Source organism: Oncorhynchus tshawytscha, linkage group LG04, assembly GCF_018296145.1.
Source record: "Oncorhynchus tshawytscha isolate Ot180627B linkage group LG04, Otsh_v2.0, whole genome shotgun sequence".
NCBI classification, from domain to species: Eukaryota; Metazoa; Chordata; class Actinopteri; order Salmoniformes; family Salmonidae; genus Oncorhynchus; species Oncorhynchus tshawytscha.
Genome location: NC_056432.1, coordinates 3,579,764 through 3,604,003, shown reverse-complemented (window position 1 = coordinate 3,604,003; position 24,240 = coordinate 3,579,764). Strand labels below are relative to the sequence as shown.

Below are 24,240 nucleotides of genomic sequence, written 5' to 3'. Positions count from 1 at the left end.
TTATGGCCAATGGTTTGTTGTAGTCTTATGGCCAATGGTTAGTTGTAGTCTTATGGCCAATGGTTTGTTGTAGTCTTATGGCCAATGGTTAGTTGTAGTCTTATGGCCAATGGTTTGTTGTAGTCTTATGGCCAATGGTTTGTTGTAGTCTTATGGCCAATGGTTTGTTGTAGTCTTATGGCTATAGGGCTTTGCTATACCGTTCTTAATTTCATAAAATGCTTACCTTGTGAATGTTACTGAAATTAGACAGCACAGATACTGTAATGTAGCATTAAACTGTAATGTAGCATTAAACTGTAATGTAGCATTAAACTGTAATGTAGCATTAAACTGTAATGTAGCTATAAACTGTAATGTAGCATTAAACTGTAATGTAGCATTAAACTGTAATGTAGCATTAAACTGTAATGTAGCTATAAACTGTAATGTAGTTGTAAACAGTAATGTAGCATTAAACTGTAATGTAGCATTAAACTGTAATGTAGCTATAAACTGTAATGTAGCTGTATACTGTAATGTAGCATTAAACTGTAATGTAGCATTAAACTGTAATGTAGCATTAAACTGTAATGTAGCATTAAACTGTAATGTAGCATTAAACTGTAATGTAGCATTAAACTGTAATGTAGCTATAAACTGTAATGTAGCTATAACCTGTAATGTAGCATTAAACTGTAATGTAGCATTAAACTGTAATGTAGCTATAAACTGTAATGTAGCTGTATACTGTAATGTAGCATTAAACTGTAATGTAGCATTAAACTGTAATGTAGCATTAAACTGTAATGTAGCATTAAACTGTAATGTAGCATTAAACTGTAATGTAGCATTAAACTGTAATGTAGCTATAAACTGTAATGTAGCTATAAACTGTAATGTAGTTTAAACTGTAATGTAGCATTAAACTGTAATGTAGCTATAAACTGTAATGTAGCTGTATACTGTAATGTAGCATTAAACTGTAATGTAGCATTAAACTGTAATGTAGCATTAAACTGTAATGTAGCATTAAACTGTAATGTAGCATTAAACTGTAATGTAGCTATAAACTGTAATGTAGCTATAACCTGTAATGTAGCATTAAACTGTAATGTAGCATTAAACTGTAATGTAGCTATAAACTGTAATGTAGCTGTATACTGTAATGTAGCATTAAACTGTAATGTAGCATTAAACTGTAATGTAGCATTAAACTGTAATGTAGCATTAAACTGTAATGTAGCATTAAACTGTAATGTAGCTATAAACTGTAATGTAGTTGTAAACAGTAATGTAGCATTAAACTGTAATGTAGCATTAAACTGTAATGTAGCATTAAACTGTAATGTAGCATTAAACTGTAATGTAGCATTAAACTGTAATGTAGCTATAAACTGTAATGTAGTTGTAAACTGTAATGTAGCATTAAACTGTAATGTAGCATTAAACTGTAATGTAGCTATAAACTGTAATGTAGTTATAAACTGTAATGTAGCATTAAACTGTAATGTAGCATTAAACTGTAATGTAGCATTAAACTGTAATGTAGCTATAACCTGTAATGTAGCTATAACCTGTAATGTAGCTATAACCTGTAATGTAGCTATAACCTGTAATGTAGCTATAAACTGTAATGTAGCTATAACCTGTAATGTAGCTATAACCTGTAATGTAGCTATAACCTGTAATGTATATATGTTAAAAACTATTGTTTTGTTTTCTAGTATTTTCCTCATTCTAAAAATGATCTACAAAATTCCACATTCTGGAAATAACTGGATTCTCAAAGATATATGAACATATAAATGAGTGATCAACCGAATGATGTAGAACGTCAACAGGTTGTGTCTCTTTCGAAGGAGATGTCTTATCACAGAGTCCTCATCTCGTCCAGCGGTAGCACAATGCTGGGCCTATCTTTCAAGTAGTAGCACAATGCTGGGCCTATCTTTCAAGTAGTAGCACAACGCTGGGCCTATCTTTCAAGTAGTAGCACAATGCTGGGCCTATCTTTCAAGTAGTAGCACAATGCTGGGCCTATCTTTCAAGTAGTAGCACAATGCTGGGCCTATCTTTCAAGTAGTAGCACAATGCTGGGCCTATCTTTCAAGTAGTAGCACAATGCTGGGCCTATCTTTCAAGTAGTAGCACAATGCTGGGCCTATCTTTCAAGTAGTAGCACAATGCTGGGCCTATCTTTCAAGTAGTAGCACAATGCTGGGCCTATCTTTCAAGTAGTAGCACAATGCTGGGCCTGTCTTTCAAGTAGTAGCACAATGCTGGGCCTATCTTTCAAGTAGTAGCACAATGCTGGGCCTATCTTTCAAGTAGTAGCACAATGCTGGGCCTGTCTTTCAAGTAGTAGCACAATGCTGGGCCTATCTTTCAAGTAGTAGCACAATGCTGGGCCTATCTTTCAAGTAGTAGCACAATGCTGGGCCTATCTTTCAAGTAGTAGCACAATGCTGGGCCTATCTTTCAAGTAGTAGCACAATGCTGGGCCTATCTTTCAAGTAGTAGCACAATGCTGGGCCTGTCTTTCAAGTAGTAGCACAATGCTGGGCCTGTCTTTCAAGTAGTAGCACAATGCTGGGCCTATCTTTCAAGTAGTAGCACAATGCTGGGCCTATCTTTCAAGTAGTAGCACAATGCTGGGCCTATCTTTCAAGTAGTAGCACAATGCTGGGCCTGTCTTTCAAGTAGTAGCACAATGCTGGGCCTATCTTTCAAGTAGTAGCACAATGCTGGGCCTATCTTTCAAGTAGTAGCACAATGCTGGGCCTATCTTTCAAGTGCATGTCGTAGCACTTACTGTTTGCCTTGTACTCTGGTATTGTTTGCCTGCACGCTCATAATCCTCATTCGATTGATATTATTTGGACATGATTGCTGTTGTGACAAATCGACTTCAAAGGACCTCGTTGTAACGTTCGCTGTTTCATCACGATAACATTCACGACAGATCAGTTCACAGTGATTTGTGATAGCATCGAATAAGGATATTTGCTCTTAGAAAATATGCTGTTTACTCAGATATCAAAGAAATGTTGTCTAATCTAGATCCAGAATGGAACTAGATTTAAAAGAAAGAGAACATTTGCAACAGTAACAAGTATGAAACAGGTTTTAGGTTTCCCAGAGTGTTGAATTGTGACCCAGTTCAGTATTAATGTCACGCCCAGGTCTTAGTATTTTGTGTTTTCTTTATTTATTTGGTCAGGCCAGGGTGTGACATGGGTTTATTTTGTGTGTTTTCTTTATTTATTTGGTCAGGCCAGGGTGTGACATGGGTTTATTTTGTGGTGTGTTTTCTTTATTTATTTGGTCAGGCCAGGGTGTGACATGGGTTTATTTTGTGGTGTGTTTGTGTATTGGGGTTTTTCGTAGGTTTTGGGATTGTGGCTTAGTGGGGTGTTCTAGCAAAGTCTATGGTTGCCTGAGGCGGTTCTCAATCAGAGGCAGGTGATTCTCGTTGTCTCTGATTGGGAACCATATTTAGGCAGCCATATTCTTTGAGTGTTTCGTGGGTGATTGTTCCTGTCGCAGTGTTTTGTATTTCACCAAATAGGCTGTATAGGTTTTCACGTTCCGTTTGTTGTTTTGTATTAATCGTGTTTTGTCTACATTAAACATGTATCGAATTAACCACGCTGCATTTTGGTCCGACTCTCCTTCAACGGAAGAAAACCGTAACAATTAATTAGTCTAAATTAAATACATTTGTTGTAATTTCATTAATGAATTGTGGAAACAGTCCTCCAGGAGAGAGAAAGAGGGAAGAGAAAGAAAGCGAGACAGAGAAAAAGAGGAAACGCTCTTTCTTTCTAACCATGTTGCATATAAAAGCAACCAAATATTGATGACTATTGAGGTGGAGATCTCGTTAATTATTTGATTGAATGAAGAAGACAGAAAAAGGACAAAAAATAAATTAAGAGGCGGAAGTGAATGACTGGTCGGAGGAGGAGGCTCACCTTGATGTGCCATCTCCAGACCTAAGATCTTTTTAATACATTCTCTGTCTGCACTCTGCAGCCAGTCTGAAAGGGGGAGAGAGGAAAGAGAGAGAGAGAGAGAGAGAGTCTGAATAGATTCCATTAATTTAATTGAAGCAGGCCCTGACAAGAGATAAAACATCTTGGACCCACATGTCTTCAGAGGGGCTGCTGCAAGCTGGCTGGCTGCTTGGTAAGGGGCTGCACTGAGGGAGAGGCGCCGAGGCTTTTATAGTAAACAACCCCATGATCCGTAAACAGAGGAGCAGAGAGCACAAGACATGCTCAATAGAGACTTCAAGGCCATAGAATATGTCAGAGAGGAGAGGCTGAATGGAGACTGAAGAGGCCCCTTGTCCTCCTCTTCCCCACAGCCTGGTGCTTGACTGTCTTCCTGCAGAAGTATTCTACCTGTATTCTTATATCAGGCATTGTCCTGCATGGCTGCCTCTTCGGGATCTTGATGTGATGTTGCTGGTTGTGATTCAGTTTCGGGTACCAGCACAGGTGGAAGCCTTGAGTGAAAACCACACTGTAAAAGCCATTGAAACGTGAATATTGTCAATGTGTAACAGAAGAAATAGAAGTCTAGACATTAAATGAAAGGAATTACATATGACATTTTTACATATATAGTTACCTTTTTCCAGTTGACCAATTCGTTGTATTCATCACATATTTGTACTGCATAAGACACACTTTGGTATACTCTGTCTATGTTGGAATGCGCCACCAATTCATTGTCCGATAAAACCAATATCCCGTCGTTGAATGCATTACGAATAGTTTCCAGTCTGAATGGCAGAGCACATAGTGCACATGAGGCCTGCCACTCAAACCTGTCACTCAAACATTTGGATAAGCCACATTCTTACCTGATTGTCCCTCGGCATGCTAGCCAGTAGGCTTTTCACTAGAAGTTGAATAGTCACACAAATCCCAGCAGAAAACCATTTAGCCCTGAGCAGGATAGCTCTGTTCCCCGGGAACAGTGGACGTAGATAATACAATGCAGAGATGGACCGGTAGCTTATACCCTGGGCAAGGCAATTTGACTTTACCAAGAGGATGTGAAGGTCATTGTATGGTTTTTGTCCACCGTATTTCTATGACAACAGAATAGGTTGACTGCACGCTGTATGAAAGAACTGGAATGAATGTGACTAGAGGTAAGCTAGGTCTGAATGAGCCAATAGAAAGCAATACAGAGTAATAGACATTACAATACATCTTTCAAAGCTAAGCAAAGGCGGACAGGATAGACCACCATCTGTCCTCCTGTGCTTGCTGCTAGCATTATGGCATTTTGGCTAAGTTAGCCTGCTAAGCCAAAAGCCTAGGTATTTGCAACTCTTCAATGCTCAGTCAAGGTTACTCAATTACGCTTGCGTTGCAGCATGTTACAGTAGCTAAGGTTTGATTAGCAATATCTGTACCATATGCCTGTGCTCGCTTTCATTACAAGATGTTACAGTAGCTAAGATCTGCTTTAGGCCGCCTGTGCTTGCTAGCATTACGGCATGTTAGCTAAGGTATGCTTTTGTCCGTCTGTCCTTGCATTCTTGCATTATTCATGTTAGCTAGGTCTGCTATAGACCGCCTGTGTTTGGTAGCATTATGGCATGTTAGCTAAGATATGCTATAGATCGCCTGTGCTTGCTAGCATTACGGCATGTTATTTTTTATATTTTTCTTATTTCACCTTTATTTAACCAGGTAGGCTATTTGAGAAAAAGTTCTCATTTGCAACTGCGACCTGGCCAAGATAAAGCATAGCAGTGTGAACAGACAACACAGAGTTACACATGGAGTAAACAATTAACAAGTCAATAACACAGTAGAAAAAAAAGAGAGTCTATATACATTGTGTGCCTCTCAGATAGCAGATGTTTGAAGTTGGTGAGGGAGATAAAAGTCTCTAACTTCAGCGATTTTTGCAATTCGTTCCAGTCACAGGCATCAGAGAACTGGAACGAAAGGCGGCCAAATGAGGTGTTGGCTTTAGGGATGATCAGTGAGATACACCTGCTGGAGTACGTGCTACGGGTGGGCGTTGCCATCGTGACCAGTGAACTGAGATAAGGCGGAGCTTTACCTAGCATGGACTTGTAGATGACCTGGAGCCAGTGGGTCTGGCGACGAATATGTAGCGAGGGCCAGCCGACTAGAGCATACAGGTCGCAGTGGTGGGTGGTATAAGGTGCTTTAGTAACAAAAACGGATGGCACTGTGATAAACTGCATCCAGTTTGCTGAGCAGAGTATTGGAAGCTATTTTGTAGATGACATCACTGAAGTCGAGGATCGGTAGGATAGTCAGTTTTACTAGCGTAAGTTTGGCGGCGTGAGTGAAGGAGGCTTTGTTGCGGAATAGAAAGCCAACTCTAGATTTGATTTTAGATTGGAGATGTTTGATATGAGTCTGAAAGGAGAGTTTACAGTCTAGCCAGACACCTAGGTACTTATAGAGTACTTATAGATGTCCACATATTCTAGGTCGGAACCATCCAGGGTGGTGATGCTAGTCGGGCGATCAGGTGCAGGCAGCGAACAGTTGAAAAGCATGCATTTGGTTTTACTAGCATTTAAGAGCAGTTGGAGGCCACGGAAGGAGTGCTGTATGGCATTGAAGCTCGTTTGTAGGTTAGATAGCACACTGTCCAAGGATGGGCCGAAGTATACAGAATGGTGTCATCTGCGTAGAGGCGGATCAGGGAATCGCCCGCAGCAAGAGCAACATCATTGATATATACAGAGAAAAGAGTCTGCCCAAAAATTGAACCCTGTGGCACCCCCATAGAGACTGCCAGAGGACCGGACAGCATGCCCTCCGATTTGACACACTGAACTCTGTCTGCAAAGTAGTTGGTGAACCAGGCAAGGCAGTCATTAGAAAAACAGAGGCTACTGAGTCTGCCGATAAGAATATGGTGAATGACAGTCGAAAGCCTTGGCCAGGTCGATGAAGACGGCTGCACATTACTGTCTTTTATCTATGGCGGCTATGATATCGTTTAGGAATTTGAGCGTGGCTGAGGTGCGGCCAAGCGTGGCTGAGGTTAGCTAAGATATGCTATAGACCGCCTGTGCTTGCTAGCATTACGGCATGTTAGTTAGGTCTATTATAGACCGCCTGTGCTTGCTAGCATTACGGCATGTTAGCTAGGTCTGTTATAGACCGCCTGTGCTTGCTAGCATTACGGTATGTTAGCCAGGTCTGCTATAGACCGCTTGTGCTTGCTAGCATTACGGCATGTTAGCTAAGATATGCTATAGACCGCCTGTGCTTGCTAGCATTACGGCATGTTAGCTAGGTCTGTTATAGACCGCCTGTGCTTGCTAGCATTACGGCATGTTAGCTAAGATATCCTATAGACCGCCTGTGCTTGCTAGCATTACGGTATGTTAGCTAGGTCTGCTATAGACCGCCTGTGCTTGCTAGCATTACGACATGTTAGCTAAGATATGCTATAGACCGCCTGTGCTTGCATTCTTGCATTATGGAATGTTGGCTAAAGACCTTCAGACAACTTGTGCTTTTAAGCATTTGGGCATGTTACAGTAGTTCTGCGTTCAGATCTGGTTTCCGTGGAAGTGCCTCTCAGAGGAGAAATGCTTTTTTATTCAACTGAACACATTTGTGATGGGAGGGAAAGAGGCTGAGAAACTCGAGCCACTCTGTGTGTTACTCTGCCATGCTAAAACAAAGGTCTGTCTTCTCTCAGATTAGGGTCTGATCCAAACAGAGTTATTGTACATCCCAAATGGCACCCTATTCCAAATTTAGTGCACTACTTTTGACCAGAGCCCTATGGGCCACGGACCAGAGCCCTATGTGCAACGGACCAGAGCCCTATGTGCCACGGACCAGAGCCCTATGTGCCACGGACCAGAGACTTATGTGCTACGGCACAGAGCCCTATGTGCAACGGACCAGAGCCCTATGGGCCACGGACCAGAGCCCAATGGGCCACGGACCAGAGCCCTATGTGCCACGGACCAGAGCCCTATGTGCCACGGACCAGAGACTTATGTGCTACGGCACAGAGCCCTATGTGCCACGGACCAGAGCCCTATGTGCCACGGACCAGAGACTTATGTGCTACGGCACAGAGCCCTATGTGCAATGGACCAGAGCCCTATGTGCTACGGACCAGAGCCCTATGTGCCAAGGACCAGAGCCCTATGTGCCACAGACCAGAGACTTATGGGCTACGGACCAGAGACTTATGTGCCACGGACCAGAGACGTATGTGCCACAGACCAGAGCCTTATGGGCCACGGACCAGAGCCTTATGGGCCACAGACCAGAGCCTTATGGGCCACGGACCAGAGCCCTATGGGCCATGGACCAGAGCCCTATGGGCCACGGACCAGAGCCCTATGGGCCACGGACCAGAGCTTTATGGGCCACGGACCAGAGCCTTATGGGCCACGGACCAGAGCCTTATGGGCAACGGACCAGAGCCCTATGGGCCACGGACCAGAGCCTTATGGGCCACGGACTAGAGCCTTATGGGCCATAGTCAAAAGAGTCCTCAGAATAGGGAACAGGTTTCTTTTTGGGATGCAGGTTTGCAGGGTTGGGGTCAATTCTGAACAAAGTTGCAAATAGCTCTTAAATTCTAATTCTTTTTTTTTTTAACATGAATATAATTTGAATTGGCCACACCATACAGGAAGCATCATTTGAATTTAATTTGAATTGGCCACATTATACAGGAAGCATCATTTGAATTTCATTTAAATTGGCCACATCATACAGGAAGCAACATTTGAATTGGCCACACCATACAGGAAGCAACATTTGAATTGGCACACCATACAGGAAGCAACATTTGAATTGGCCACACCATACAGGAAGCATCATTTGAATTTAATTTGAATTGGCCACATTATACAGGAAGCATCATTTGAATTTCATTTAAATTGGCCACATCATACAGGAAGCAACATTTGAATTGGCCACACCATACAGGAAGCAACATTTGAATTGGCCACACCATACAGGAAGCAACATTTGAATTGGCCACACCATACAGGAAGCAACATTTGAATTGGCCACAACATACCGGAAGCATCATTTGAATTGGCCACATCATACAGGAAGCAACATTTGAATTGGCCACACCATACAGGAAGCAACATTTGAATTGGCCACACCATACAGGAAGCATCATTTGAATTTAAATTGAATTTAAAGAAGTAGAATGTAATGCAATGCAGCCACCAAGGGACCAACCATTGGATAACCATTGGATAACCATTGGATAACCATTGGATAACCATTGGATAACCAAGGGACCAACCATTGGATAACCACTGGATAACCACTGGATAACCATTGGATAACCACTGGACAACCACTGGATAACCACTGGATAACCAAGGGACCAACCATTGGATAACCATTGGATAACCACTGGATAACTACTGGATAACCACTGGATAATCACTGGATAACCACTGGATAACCACTGGATAACTACTGGATAACCACTGGATAACCACTGGATAACCACTGGATAACCAAGGGACCAACCATTGGATAACCATTGGATAACCACTGGATAACCAAGGGACCATCCATTGGATAACCACTGGATAACCACTGGATAACCACTGGATAACCATTGGATAACCCCTGGATAACTACTGGATAACCACTGGATAATCACTGGATAACCACTGGATAACCACTGGATAAACTAACCACTGGATAACCACTGGATAACCACTGCACTGTAGATCTGTGTTAGTCTACGTCTTCTGTAATGCTCTAAGAAAAGGTGGAACATTGTAGAGGTATTGTGAGGCTGATCATGAATGATCATCTTCTATTCAGCATCAAGGGGCCACCAAGGGACCATGAAGGGGTCACCAAGGGACCACCACGGGACCACGAAGGGGTCACCAAGGGACCACCAAGGGACCACCAAGGGGTCACCAAGGGGTCACCAAGGGACCACCAAGGGACCACCAAGGGGTCACCAAGAGACCACCACGGGACCACGAAGGGGTCTCCAAGGTGTCACCAAGGGACCACCAAGGGGTCACCAAGAGACCACCACGGGACCACGAAGGGGTCTCCAAGGTGTCACCAAGGGACCACCAAGGGGCCACCAAGGGGTCACCAAGGGACCACCACGGGACCACGAAGGGGTCTCCAAGGTGTCACCAAGGGGTCACCAAGGGACCACCAAGGGGTCACCAAGGGACCAACCATTGGATAACCATTGGATAACCATTGGATAACCATTGGATAACCATTGGATAACTATATTATATTGAAAATTGACTCAATTAAATGAAATTAAAATGTGGCGGTAGGATAATTATTTAATAATAGGATATATAATTGTGTCTTTTGTTCGTCGTAAATTCCAAACTTACTAGTACTTTTAATTCCTGATTTGATTTACACGGTAATGCATGTTATTGGAAAGCCTAGGATTTTATAATGCGTCACATTTCATTAGTGTTCAATGACTGTTAATTTGCTCCTTGGAGTTCTCAAAATTCCCAAATCTAATACCTTCAAATTCCACAGTGAAAAGACCACTACCGGAAATTATGTAGAATTGAGGCTGTTAGCAGAACACTGGGGAGCTGATCCATAAAGTGTCTGTAGGTTACAGATGTCACGATTCTGACGGATACACAACACCGTGAAATTCAGTAGTCTTCTTACCAATCCACTTTAGTCATATAAATGCATCATTTTCATCTATTCTTCTATTCTTCTCAGAAGTTAAGAACTTAAATGTTATTGCATTGACATCACATGCCCTCTCAGAGTGTATTTAATAGGCCCCCTAAAAGAAATGTTGGAATATTGTGGTGAATCAGTAGTGAAATGATCTAGTCTATTTTTTGCTGCCCTCCCATTCTTATCTTACATCATCTAAATAGCAGTGTGGGTCAGGAACTACTTGTAAAGAGAGAGAGAGACAGAGAGAGACAGAGAGAAACATAGAGACAGAGAGACAGAGAGAGAGAGAGAGAGAGAGAGACGCCTTCACTATGGTGAATCACTAAAACAATACAGAAATACACTACGGAAAAAGAAGGAACAGCATGTCAGAAATCAGCTCAATGTAATTGAAGAATCCATAGACTCTAACCACTTCTGGGAAAATTGGAAAACACTAAACAAACAACAACACGAATAATTATCTATCCAAAATGGAGATGTATGGGTAAACCACTTCTCCAATCTTTTTGGCTCTATAACAAAGAATAAAGAGCAAAAACACATACAGGATCAAATACAAATCTTATAATAAACTATTAAAGACTACCAGAACCCACTGGATTCTCCAATTACATTGAATGAGTTACAGGACAAAATAAAAACCCTCCAACCCAAAAAGGCCTGTGGTGTTGATGGTATCCTCAATGAAATGATCAAATATACAGACAACAAATTCCAATTGATGAATGAACTACAGGACTAAATACAAACCCTCCAAACCAAAAAGGCCTATAAATAAACAATAAAAATGTACAATAAACATTTGTAATGTCTTTATTGTTTTGAAACTTCTGTATGTGTAATGTTTACTGTTCATTTTTATTGTTTATTTCACTTTTGAATATTATCTACCTCACTTGCTTTGGCAATGTTAACACATGTTTCCCATGCCAATAAAGCCCTTGAATTGAATTGAGAGAGACAGAGACAGAGACAGAGAGAGAGACCGAGAGAGAGAGAGAGAGACAGAGAGAGAGAGACCGAGAGAGAGACAGAGAGAGAGTGAGAGAGAGAGAGAGACAGAGAGACAGAGAGAGAGTGAGAGAGAGAGAGACAGAGAGAGAGTGAGGGACAGAGAGAGAGAGAGACAGAGAGAGAGAGACAGAGAGAGAGTGAGGGACAGAGAGAGAGAGAGACAGAGAGAGAGTGAGGGACAGAGAGAGAGAGAGAGAGAGACAGAGAGACAGAGACAGAGTGAGAGAGAGAGAGACAGAGAGAGAGTGAGGGACAGAGAGAGAGAGAGAGTGAGAGAGAGAGACAGAGAGAGAGTGAGGGAGAGAGAGAGAGACAGAGAGAGAGAGACAGAGAGAGAGTGAGGGACAGAGAGAGAGAGAGACAGAGAGAGAGTGAGGGACAGAGAGAGAGAGAGAGACAGAGAGACAGAGAGACAGAGACAGAGTGAGAGAGAGAGAGACAGAGAGAGAGTGAGGGACAGAGAGAGAGAGAGAGAGAGAGAGAGAGACAGAGAGAGAGTGAGGGACAGAGAGAGAGAGAGAGAGAGAGAGAGACAGAGAGAGAGTGAGGGACAGAGAGAGAGAGAGACAGAGAGAGAGAGACAGAGAGAGAGTGAGGGACAGAGAGAGAGACAGAGAGAGAGTGAGGGACAGAGAGAGAGAGAGAGAGAGAGAGAGAGAGAGAGAGACAGAGAGACAGAGAGAGAGTGAGAGAGAGAGACAGAGAGAGATTGAGGGACAGAGAGAGAGAGAGAGACAGAGAGAGAACCTTATTTCACAATTGCTCTGGGGCTTATCATCACTGAGTAGGCAGTTTTTATTTTTTATTTTATATGAAGTTAGATAACATCATTATCTGCTTACTACAAAGACATTTACATTGAGTCGACAACAATGTTTCTTTGTTATGAGATGTTAGATTGTTCTCCTCCATAATGCAGTTTGATCTAATGCATTCTGGGAAATGTATTTAATTTTTATTTTATATTTAAAAACATTATTATAAATTATTATAGACACAAAATGATCTTAGAACATTTTCAGACCACTGTATTTTTTTTTTTACAATTGCTTTAAAGTTAAATGTTTCAACCTTGTGCAACATGGTATTTGTAACCACACATGTCAAAATAAAGAGATATACACTGAGTGTACAAAACATAAAGAACACCTGCTCTTTCCATGACAGACTGACCAGGTGAATCCAGGTGATCAGATATAATCCCTTATTGATCTCACTTGTTAACTCCACTTCAATCAGTGTAGATGAAGGGAAGGAGACAGGTTAAATAAGGATGTTTAAGCCTTGAGACAATTGAGGCATGGATCGTGTACGTGTGCCATTCACAGGGTGAAGCATTGGAGTCAACACGAACCAGCATCCCTGTGCAACGCTTTAGACATCTTGTAGAGTCCCTGCCCTGACAAAGTGAGGCTGTTCAGAGGGCAAAACATTTACCCTCCTCTCTCCTCTCTATGTCCTCTCTTTTCTCTCTATCCTCCTCTTTTCTCTTTTCTCTCCGTCCTCCTCTCTCTGTCCTCCTCTCTTTTCTCTCTGTCCTCCTCTCTCTGTCCTCCTCTCTTTTCTCTCTGTCCTCCTCTCTTTTCTCTCTGACCTCCTCTCTTTTCTATCTGTCTTCTCTTTTATCTCTGTCCTCCTCTCTTTTCTCTCTGTCCTCCTCTCTCTGTCCTCCTCTCTTTTCTCTTTGTCCTCCTTTCTTTTCTTTCTGTCCTCCTCTCTCTGTCCTCCTCTCTCTGTCCTCCTTTTTTTTCTCTCTGTCCTCCTCTCTTTTATTTCTGTCCTTCTCTCTCTGTCCTCCTCTCTTTTCTCTCTGTTCTCCTCTCTGTCCTCCTCTCTTTTCTCTCTGTCCTCCTCTCTCTGTCCTCCTCTCTTTTCTCTCTGTCCTCCACTCTTTTCTCTCTGTCCTCCTCTCTTTTCTCTCTGTCCTCCACTCTTTTCTCTCTGTCCTCCTCTCTCTGTCCTCCTCTCTTTTCTTTCTGTCCTCCTCTCTCTGTCCTCCTCTCTTTTCTCTCTGTTCTCCTCTCTCTGTCCTCCTCTCTTTTCTTTCTGTCCTCCTCTCTCTGTCCTCCTCTCTTTTCTCTCTGTTCTCCTCTCTCTGTCCTCCTCTCTTTTCTCTCTGTCCTCCTCTCTCTGTCCTTCTCTCTTTTCTCTTTGTCCTCCTCTCTTTTCTCTCTGTCCTCCTCTCTCTTCTCTCCAACTCCATGTGTATCCTCCTCTCTTCTCTTGGTTCCTTTATTCATTACAACTCAGTGGGGCACATGTTTTCTTCTCTACCGTGTTCTACTGCTTCACACACAGATGTTCGACATGAAATAAAGGTCACTGATTCATTATCACAAATATGACCAAAGGGGAGGAGTTTGAGTGTTACGTTATCACACTACAGATATTTTAGAATGTTACATTATCACACTAAAGAGAGATTAGAGTGTTACATTATCACACTAAAGATGCATTTTTAGCTTGTTACATTATCACACTAAAGATGCTTTAGATTGTTACATTATCACACTAAAGATGAGGTTAGATTGTTACATTATCACACTAAAGAGAGGTTAGATTGTTACATTATCACACTAAAGAGAGGTTAGATTTTTACAGATCTGTGTCCTCTTTTCATGTGGCCAATGGGGGAGGAAGACTTAGATCAGATTGTCCAATGGTAGATAAGGTGGCAAGGTGTGAGCTGTGGTGTGTGTGTACATGCTTGTGTGTGTACGTGTGTGTGTGTGTACGTGTGTTTGTGTGTGTACGTGTGTGTGTGTGTGTGTATCTGTGTGTCTGTCTGCGTGTGTGGTGTGTGTATCTGTGTGTCTGTCTGCATGTGTGTGTGTGTGTCTGTGTGTCTCTGTGTGTCTGTCTGCGTGTGTGTGTGTGTGTATCTGTGTGTCTGTCTGCGTGTGTGTGTGTGTGTATCTGTGTGTCTGTCTGCGTGTGTGTGTGTGTGTATCTGTGTGTCTGTCTGCGTGTGTGTGTGTGTGTGTGTGTGTATCTGTGTGTCTGTCTGCGTGTGTGTGTGTGTGGGTTCTGTCGTGGCACAGCTCTTGATCAGATTAGTAAACAGGCAGGCGAAACATGGTGGTATTTACACAACAGCAGCCATCTGATCTCCTCCTGGTTTCTTTTGAAAACTGAACCCCATCCATGGTTACTCAACCCGGGCTGAGGGAGACGGGTGGGGGAGATGGAGGAGGAGGGGGGGCGATGGGGGGTTTCGGGGCGGCTGGCAGATAGCAAAGTGTTTAAAGCTACAGATGTCTAAGACGCATGAGGGATTAGGTTGGATTTGACCTGAGATGAAACAGTCAAGCAGATCAGGTGAACAGATTAGAAGATCAAATTGAGATTAAAGTGACTGTATGTGAATAATATTTTTTTGTACTTTGAAATGTAAAATCATAGGGGGCATGATGATATTGGTACATTAGAAATTAACAAATACCACTTTGAAGTAAAAAAAAAAGAATATATCATTGATATGAGGAAATATGTGTATGTTTGTGCAAGTATGTGTGTCTGTCTTATGTGCCTTCATGGTGTGTGTGCCTGTGAACACTCATGTTGAGATGTCAGGCAGGAAGATGTTATTGTACCTCTGACTCCTCTGAGCATGCTGGTGTTTACGAGCTGCCAATCACCCTGCCCTCTCCACTGTCCTCTCCTCTGTCCTCACCCCTGTCCTCTCCACTGTCCTCTTCCCTGTCCTCTCCCCTGTCCACTCCCCTGTCCACTCCCCTGTCCTCTCCCATGCCCTCTCCACTGTCCTCTTCCCTGTCCTCTCCTCTGTCCTCTCCCCTGTCCTCTCCACTGCCCTCTCCCTGTCCTCTCCCCTGTCCTCTCCACTGTCCTCTTCCCTGTCCTCTCCCCTGTCCCCTCCCCTGTCCTCTCCTCTGTCCTCTCCCATGTCCTCTCCCCTGTGCTCTCCCTGTCCACTCCCCTGTCCTCTCCCCTGTCCCTCTCCCATGCCCTCTCCCCTGTGCCTCCCCTGTCCACATGCCCTCCTCTCCCTGTCCTCTCCCCTGTCCCCTCCACTGTCCTCTCCTCCTGTCCTCTCCCTACCCTCTCCCTGTCCTCTCCCCTGTCCTCTCCCCTGTCCACTCCCCTGTCCTCTCCCCTGTCCCTCCACTGCCCTCTCCCCTGTGCTCTCCCCCAGTCCACTCCCCTGTCCTCTCCCCTGTCCTCTCCACATGCCCTCTCCCCTGTGCTCTCCCCTGTCCTTTCCCCTGTCCTCTCCACTGTCCTCTCCCCTGCCCTCTCCCCTGTCCTCTGTCCTCTCCCCTGTCCTCTCCCTCTCCCCTGTGTGTGTGTTTGTTTGTGTGTGTGTGTGTGTGTGTATGTGTGTGTGCGTGTGTGTGTGCGTGTGATAAACACACTGATGGGGAAATAATTAGCTGAAGAGAATAGAAAAACCATGTCAAGATTCAACATATTTAGGTCAAGAATAGAAGCTTGTTTAGCTTTTTAGTGACTGGGGCAGTATTCGGAAATTCAGATGAATGACGTTCCCAAAGTAAATTGCCTGTTACTCAGGCCCAGAAGCTAGGATATGTATATAATTGGTAGTTTTGGATACAAAACACTCTAAAGTTTCCAAAAATGTCTGTGAGGATAACAGAACTGATATGGTATAAGAAAACCTGAGGAAAATCCATCCAGGAAGTGGGATTTTTTGATGTGGGTGGTTTTCAATTGAATGCCTATTGAGTTTCTAATAAGGGTTAGGACCCAGATTGCAGTTCCTACGGCTTCCACTAGATGTCAACAGTCTTTAGACATGGTTTCAGGCTTGTGTTCTGAAAAATGAAGAAGAATGAGATCTTTCTGTCAGGGGACTGGGGAAGCATGCAGTGCTGGTTTGCGCGCATGACTGTGTGTGCGCCCTTCGTTCTTTTTCCTTTCTATTGAATACCCTATTGTCCAGTTGAAATATTATCGATTATTTAGACAATTGACAACCTGAGGATTAATTATGAACATCGTTTGACATGTTTCGATGAACTTTACCGGTACTATTAGGATGTATTCTTCTGCATGTTTTGACCGCCTTGGAGCCAGTGGATTACTGAACAAAACGCGCCAACAAAACAAAAGAGTTCTGGGGATATAAAGAGGGGTTTTATCGAACAAAATGAACATTTATTGTGTAGCTGGGACTCTTGTGATTGCAACCATATGAAGATCTTCAAAGATAAGTGATTCATTTTATCGCTATTTCTGATTTTCTTGACTCCTCTACTTGGTTGGAAAATGTTTGTATGCTTTTGTAAGTGGGGCGCTGTCCTCAAATAATCGCATGGTTTGCTTTCACCGTAAAGCCTTTTTGACATCTGACTGGATTAATAAGAAGTTTAAGTTAAGTTCTTTAAGCCGATGTATAACACTTGTATTTTCATGAATGTTTATTATGACTATTTCTGTATTTTGAATTTTGCGCTCTACAATTGAACCTGCATGCGCCAGAGAGGTTAAAGGTAAATTATAATACCATTATATTGTCTAATTACTCTAATTATACAACTACAACATTGCTGTATGCCCAGCACACATGGTCTCTGTACCAGTCCGCATGGTCTCTGGCCCAGTCCACAGATCTCTGGCCCAGCCCACATGGTCTCTGGCCCAGTCCACAGATCATTGGCCCAGCCCACATGGTCTCTGGCCCAGTCCACACTCCACCAGTTGTAAACAAACCAAGGACAGACATGAGCCCTTCAGTCAGTCAGTGTAGCTTCGCTAATCGATATGGAGCAGAGCACAGCTAGCTACGACAAGGCGGAGGACCATCTACGCTCGTCCTCCCTCTTCTGCAATGGAATTGATTGATCAAGGATTTTACTGGCGAAGCTAGAGGCTAGCAAACCTACTCCCTTGACCAATAAAGCTAGCTAGCTAGCTAGCCAGGTAGCTTCCGGTAACTATTAGCAACAGTGGACAATTGTTTCCAATGTTATTTCAAGTTTTTAAAAAGTACCTGTAACTATGATAACTATCTACCATTCAGATGTTTTTCTGATATCCTAATTATCTGAAGAGTAAAGGTTAGGTAGTTGTTAGCTAGCTAGCTACATGGCTAGCTAACTAAACAACAGCTGGAACAACCTAGCTGTTAGTACCCCACTAGCTGGCTACTAGATGACCAATAAATATGAGGTCGTTCGTAGCTATAGCTCCTGTACTCGGAGACGCAGTCCTCACATTGTCTGCTCTATTACCAACCAAGGTGGTGGAGGGAGTTTAGGGGGATGGACAAACAATCAGGGATGGATGAAACTGAGGTCAATTTAGGAATCCAATTTGCAGTTTTCGGACCCCTAGAATAATAATCTTTCTCAGAGAACAGTTTGTGACTTGTGTGGGTTATGATGTGATTGACAGCGACATATCTTTACAGGCTACTGAAATTAATGTGGACACTGCAATTTTCAGGACAAACTTCAGAGAGACTGAATTGTTTTTCTTTGTTGACTCCTGAAACACATAGATGGTGGTAAGTCAATATTTAGTCACCTTGTCTGTCTGGCATGGATCATATTACCAGAGAGGTCACATGTATCCTTTATTTACCCAGAGAGGTCAAATGAATCCTTTATTTACCCAGAGAGGTCACATTTATCCTTTATTTCGAGTCACTGGTACTTCCTGATTTAGTTTTTGAAAGTAAGCAGGATTCAGAAGGATAGATTTCTGGTCAGATTTGCCGAATGGAGGGTGGGGGAGAACTTTGTATGCATCTTTGTGTGTGTAAAAGTAAAGGTGGTCTAGGATTTTTTTTCTCTGGTTGCACATGTGACATGATATAAAGTTTGAAAAACTGATTTATGTTTGCCTTCATTAAAGTCCCCGGCCACTAGGAGTGCTGTTTCTATTTCTATTACTGTTTCTATCACATTGGCTAGCACATTCCCTTTGATAGCTAGCTGTGATTATTACTGTTTCTATCACATTGGCTAGCACATTCCCTTTGATAGCTAGCTGTGATTATTACTGTTTCTATCACATTAGCAAACACATTCACTTTGATATCTAGCTATATTTATTACTGTAGAGACGCTTGCAGTTTTAGAGACGAAAGGCGGTGTGGTAGTGTCAGTACCGTTTAAAGTAGTGATTTACTCACTGAGCTATATATTAAGTTATTTTATTTGGATTTACTTCACAGCACAGTTAGCTATGCTATTGCTAGCTAGTTAGCCTGCCAAACGTGTATAGTTAGTGACCAACTAACTACTTGCTAGCTAGCTAGCCTGCCAAACCTGTATAGTTAGTGACCAACTACTACTTGCTAGCTAGCTACACTCTTGTAGCGACCTCCTTTCATTACATTATTATCTCCAAAAACAGTGAGGTATCCATGCTGTGTTGACATTTCACCTATCCACTTTATCAATGATATAGCAATGTTCTTACTCAATGTTTCATCGTCAGCCCATCCAACAGCTCCCAACAGGTCGAAGTAGCAACAGGTTGTAAACAGGAAGTAAGGAGCCCATACGTGTTAGCTCTAACGTGTTTGTAGGTGGTTCCAAATTAACTAAAGCCAGCCCTATAACTGACATTTAGTCAGATATAGCTTACACTTAATTTTATCGGGGAAACACACGGTATTGACGTGGAAATTTCACAGAAGTTACAAATTTGAATTTCCCACTTCAAGCCCAAATTCATCATACTTTGACAAAAACAATGACTTATCGATTTAAATTGTTGTTCATGGATAAACTCTGAGCATATCCTTCAGCGGAAAAAAAGTGGATATTTGTTGGTGAGGCACTTTAACATTCCTGGCTGTCAGTCTTTACGGGCAAAATATTTTCACAAGAGCTCACATCCTATTGTTTGTTTGTTTGTTTTGTTGCTGCTGGAACAAAGAAGCACCCCCAGCCATGATGGAACAAAGGCTTCTCCTTAAAGAAGCACAACAACCATGATGGAAAAGCAATGAAAATGTCCAGTCAGCCCCATCTGACTTGTTTAATCACTAAGAGTGGTGGGGAAGACAGACTTTGATTTCGACCGCCTCGCCGATCGATAAAGTCCTTGAACTTGCGTTAGTTACTGCGGGCCGGGTCATTCTCCGCATCTCAAATGACTCCCTATTTCCTATAGAGCCCTGTGGGCCGTGGTCAAAAGTAGTGCACTGTAAAAGGAATAGGGTGCATTTTGTGAGTCAGGTGTTTTATTCACAGGATTTGAGAGCGTCACGTTACCACCCCCTCCCCCTCCAGTTACAGGCCAGGCACAGTTACCTGTCTGAGCTGAGTGATGTAAGTTGGAGAAATCTTATAAAGCTGACTTTACCCATTCCTCTTTTCCCCACTTCTTTCCGCCCACTGCCACCTCCCCCCAGTACTGCCACCTCCCCACAGTACTGCCCTTTCTCCCCCTGCCGCCTCCCCCAGTACTGCCACCTCCCCCAGTACTGCCACCCCCCCCAGTACTGCCACCTCCCCCCAGTACTGCCCCCTGCCCCCTCCCCCAGTACTGCCACCTCCCCCCTGCCACCTCCCCCCAGTACTGCCCCCTCCCCCCTCCCCCAGTACTGCCACCTCCCCCAGTACTGCCCCCTCCCCCACTGCCCCTCCCAGTACTGCCCCCTCCCCCAGTACTGCCACCTCCCCCCTGCCCCCCCCAGTACTGCCACCTCCCCCCTGCCCCTCCCCCAGTACTGACACCTCCCCCAGTACTGACACCTCCCCCACCTCCCCCAGTACTGCCATCTCCCCCTAGTACTGCCATCTCCCCCTAGTATCTCAGGCAATGGCATGGACAGACAAACTGTTTGTTAATGCAGCTTTCCAATATAAATACAATGAAACGAGGAATTGACTGCGGGCCTTGACATTGACACTCAGAGGGAGTTTATTTTTCTCCTCCATTAGGCAAGATGGAGACGGCGGGCTGACATAGAAAGGGTCATGTGGCACTGTTTAAAAAAAATATGTCCTAACTCATATCCCCCCCCACCACCACCCCCACGTCACCCCTGACCCCCCCCCCAATCTGCTGAGCCTGAAGAAAGGCCACGTAATTCTGTGTCTCAAAGGTCACCCTACACCCCTCCCTATGTCGTGCACTACTTTTGAAGAGGATCCACGCTCTGCTCAAAAGTAGTGCCTTTACAGCGCATTCGGAAAGTATTCAGACCCCTTGACTTTCCCCCCCATTTTGTTACGTTACAACCGTATTCTAAAATGGATTAAATAGATTTTTCAATCTACACACAATACCACATAATGACATCACAATACCCCATAATGACATCACAATACCCCATAATGACATCACAATACCCCATATTGATAAAGTGAGAACAGGTTATTAGAAGAAATAGAAACAGGAATACCTTATTTACATAAGTATTCAGACCCTTTGCTATGAGACTCGAAAATTGAGCTCAGGTGCATCCTGTTTCCATTGATCATCCTTGAGAGTTGGAGTCCAACTGGATTGGAGTCCAACTGTGGTAAATTCAATTGATTGGATATGATTTGGAAAGGCACACGCCTCTCTGTATAAAGTCAGAGCAAAAGCCAAACCATGAGGTCGAGGGAATTGTCCGTAGAGCTCAGAGACAGGATTGTGTCGAGGCACAGATCTGGAGAAGGGTACCAAAATGTTTCTGCAGCACTGAAGGTCCCCAAGAACACAGGGGCCTCCATCATTCATAAATGGAAGAAGTTTGCACCCACCAGAAGGACAACTATCTCTGCAGCAATCCACCAATCAGGGCTAAAGTGGCCAGACAGAAGAAACTCCTCAGTAAAAGGCATATGACAGCCCACTTGGAGTTTGCCAAAAGGTACCTAAAGGACTCACAGACCATGAAAAACAAGATTCTCTGGTCTGATGAAAACCAAGATTGAACTATTTGGCCTGAATGCCAAGCGTCACGTCTGGAGGAAACATGGCACAATCCCTACGGTGAAGCATGGTGGTGGCAGCATCATGCTGTGCTGATGTTTTTCAGCGACAGGGACTGGGAGACTAGTCAGGATCGAGGGAAAGATGTTCAGAGCAAAGTACAGAGAGACCCTTGATGAAAACTTGCTCCAGAGGACCTCAGACTGGGGCGAAGGTTAGGGTGGTACGCCTGTTGGAAGACGAACCTCTTGTGGTCCTGAGTCTCTGAATGAAGGACATTCAGAGACATGTCCAGAAGCCACTCCTGCATTGTCTTGGCTTCTGGACAAGTCTCTGAATATCCTTGAGTGGCCTAGCCAGAGCCCAGAATTGAACCCGATCAAACATCTCTGAAGAGACCTGAAAATAGCTGTGCAGCGACGCTCCCCATCCAACCTGACAGAGGTTGAGAGGATCTGCAGAGAGGAATGGGAGAAACTCCCCAAATACAGGTGTGCTAAGCTTGTTGTGTCTGAATACTTACATTATGAGAATGTGATATGACAAAATAAATAAAAAACTAAATAAAAAAAACTAAACTGTCACATCTAAAAACCTTTTTTGTAGATTTATCCATTTAGAATAAGGCTGTAAAGTTTTTAAAAAAAGGAAAAAGTCAAGTGGTCTGCATATTTTCCGAATGCATTGTATGTAGGGAAAAGAATGTCATTTGGGATACATTCCACGGCTTTACCCTCACTGCAGGTTACAGAGGAAGGGCTCTGGTCTGATCAACAGAGAAGTTGCAGATTTCCATCAAGTCCTAGCCTGCAGCCTACATCCTCTCTCTCACACTCTCTCCCCTCCCCCCCTCTCTCTCTCTCTCTCTCTCTTTTTCTCCCCTCTCTCCCCCCTCTCTCTCTCTTTCTCCTTATCTCTTCTCTCCCCCTCTCTCTCTCTCTCCTTATCTCTCCTCTCTCCCCTCTCCCTCTCTCAACGCCTCCTCTCTCTCATCCATCTGTCTATTCTCTCTTTCCCTCTCTCCCCCTCTCCCCCTCTCTTCTCTCTTCCTCTCTTTCCCCCATCCCCTCTCTCCCCTGTCTCTCCCCTGTCTCTCTTCTCTCTCATCATGGAAAGGGTTGGAGGAAGACAATGTCCCTTCAGCTGACAAAAAAAGGGTCGGGAATGGAGGGTGGAGGGTGGGGGGCTGTAGGACGGGAGTGGAGGGGTAATCATTGCATCACATCACCACTGAGGCTATTGTTAAAACTCGTAAGTCAGCCAGTCAGCAGTATCCATCATAATGTATCTTGTTCAGTGTGACCCAGCAGCTGGGATGAGGGCCACCTCTCTCTCTCTCGTTCTCTCACTCCTTTCATCTCAGGGTTGAAGAAAGAAAAGAAAAGAATAGAAGGAGAGAAATAACGAGAGCCACCTCTTAGAGGATAAAGCACCTTGATTGGTTGGCAGGATCAGAGGTTTGTATTTTGTATTTATTATGGATCCCCATTAGTTCCTGCCAAGGCAGCAGCTACTCTTCCTGGGGTTTATTATGGATCCCCATTAGTTCCTGCCAAGGCAGCAGCTACTCTTCCTGGGGTTTATTATGGATCCCCATTAGTTCCTGCCAAGGCAGCAGCTACTCTTCCTGGGGTTTATTATGGATCCCCATTAGTTCCTGCCAAGGCAGCAGCTACTCTTCCTGGGGTTTATTATGGATCCCCATTAGTTCCTGCCAAGGCAGCAGCTACTCTTCCTGGGGTTTATTATGGATCCCCATTAGTTCCTGCCAAGGCAGCAGCTACTCTTCCTGGGGTTTATTATGGATCCCCATTAGTTCCTGCCAAGGCAGCAGCTACTCTTCCTGGGGTTTAATGGATCCCCAAGATTGCCAAGGCAGCAGCACTTCCTGGGGTTTATTATGGACAGTTCCTGTCAAGGCAGCAGCTACTCTTCCACTGGATCCCCATCACAACATACTGTTCCTGCCAAAACAGCAGCTACTCTTCCTGGGGTTTATTATGGATCCCCATTAGTTCCTGCCAAGGCAGCAGCTACTCTTCCTGGGGTTTATTATGGATCCCCAAGTTCCTGCCAAGGCAGCAGCTACTCTTCCTGGGGTTTATTATGGATCCCCATTAGTTCCTGCCAAGGCAGCAGCTACTCTTCCTGGGGTTTATTATGGATCCCCATTAGTTCCTGCCAAGGCAGCAGCTACTCTTCCTGGGGTTTATTATGGATCCCCGTTAGTTCCTGCCAACACAGCTACTCTTCCTGGGGTTTATTATGGATCCACTAGTTCCTGCCAAGGCACAGCACTCTTCCTGGGGTTTATTATGGATCCACGTTAGTTCCTGCCAACACAGCTACTCTTCCTGGGGTTTATTATGGATCCCCATTAGTTCCTGCCAAGGCAGCAGCTAACTTCCTGGGGTTTATTATGGATCCCCATTAGTTCCTGCCAAGGCAGCAGCTACTCTTCCTGGGGTTTATTATGGATCCCCATTAGTTCCTGCCAAGGCAGCAGCTACTCTTCCTGGGGTTTATTATGGATCCCCATTAGTTCCTGCCAAGGCAGCAGCTACTCTTCCTGGGGTTTATTATGGATCCCTATTAGTTCACTACAAGGCAGCAGCTACTCTTCCTGGGGTTTATTATGGATCCCCATTAGTTCCTGCCAAGGCAGCAGCTACTC

General features: G+C 43.9%; 1 protein-coding gene across 1 annotated transcript; it reads left to right on the top strand.

The window, feature by feature from the left end:
- The first annotated feature begins 9,844 nt into the window (after positions 1-9,844).
- Positions 9,845-20,432, top strand: LOC121846399 (proline-rich receptor-like protein kinase PERK8). Its single transcript, XM_042321243.1, has 2 exons — positions 9,845-10,182; positions 20,105-20,432. Exons 1-2 carry the CDS (start codon positions 9,845-9,847, stop codon positions 20,430-20,432), a joined length of 666 nt encoding a protein of 221 aa, XP_042177177.1.
- The last annotated feature ends 3,808 nt before the right edge of the window (positions 20,433-24,240 follow it).

Excerpts from the sequence above, each read along its gene's own strand:
- LOC121846399 (XM_042321243.1), top strand. The coding sequence starts at position 9,845 with ATGAAGGGGTCACCAAGGGACCACCACGGGACCACGAAGGGGTCACCA. Across the intron at positions 10,183-20,104 it reads CACCAAGGGACCACCAAGGG|TACTGCCACCTCCCCCAGTA; the intron begins GTCACCAAGGGA and ends CGCCTCCCCCAG.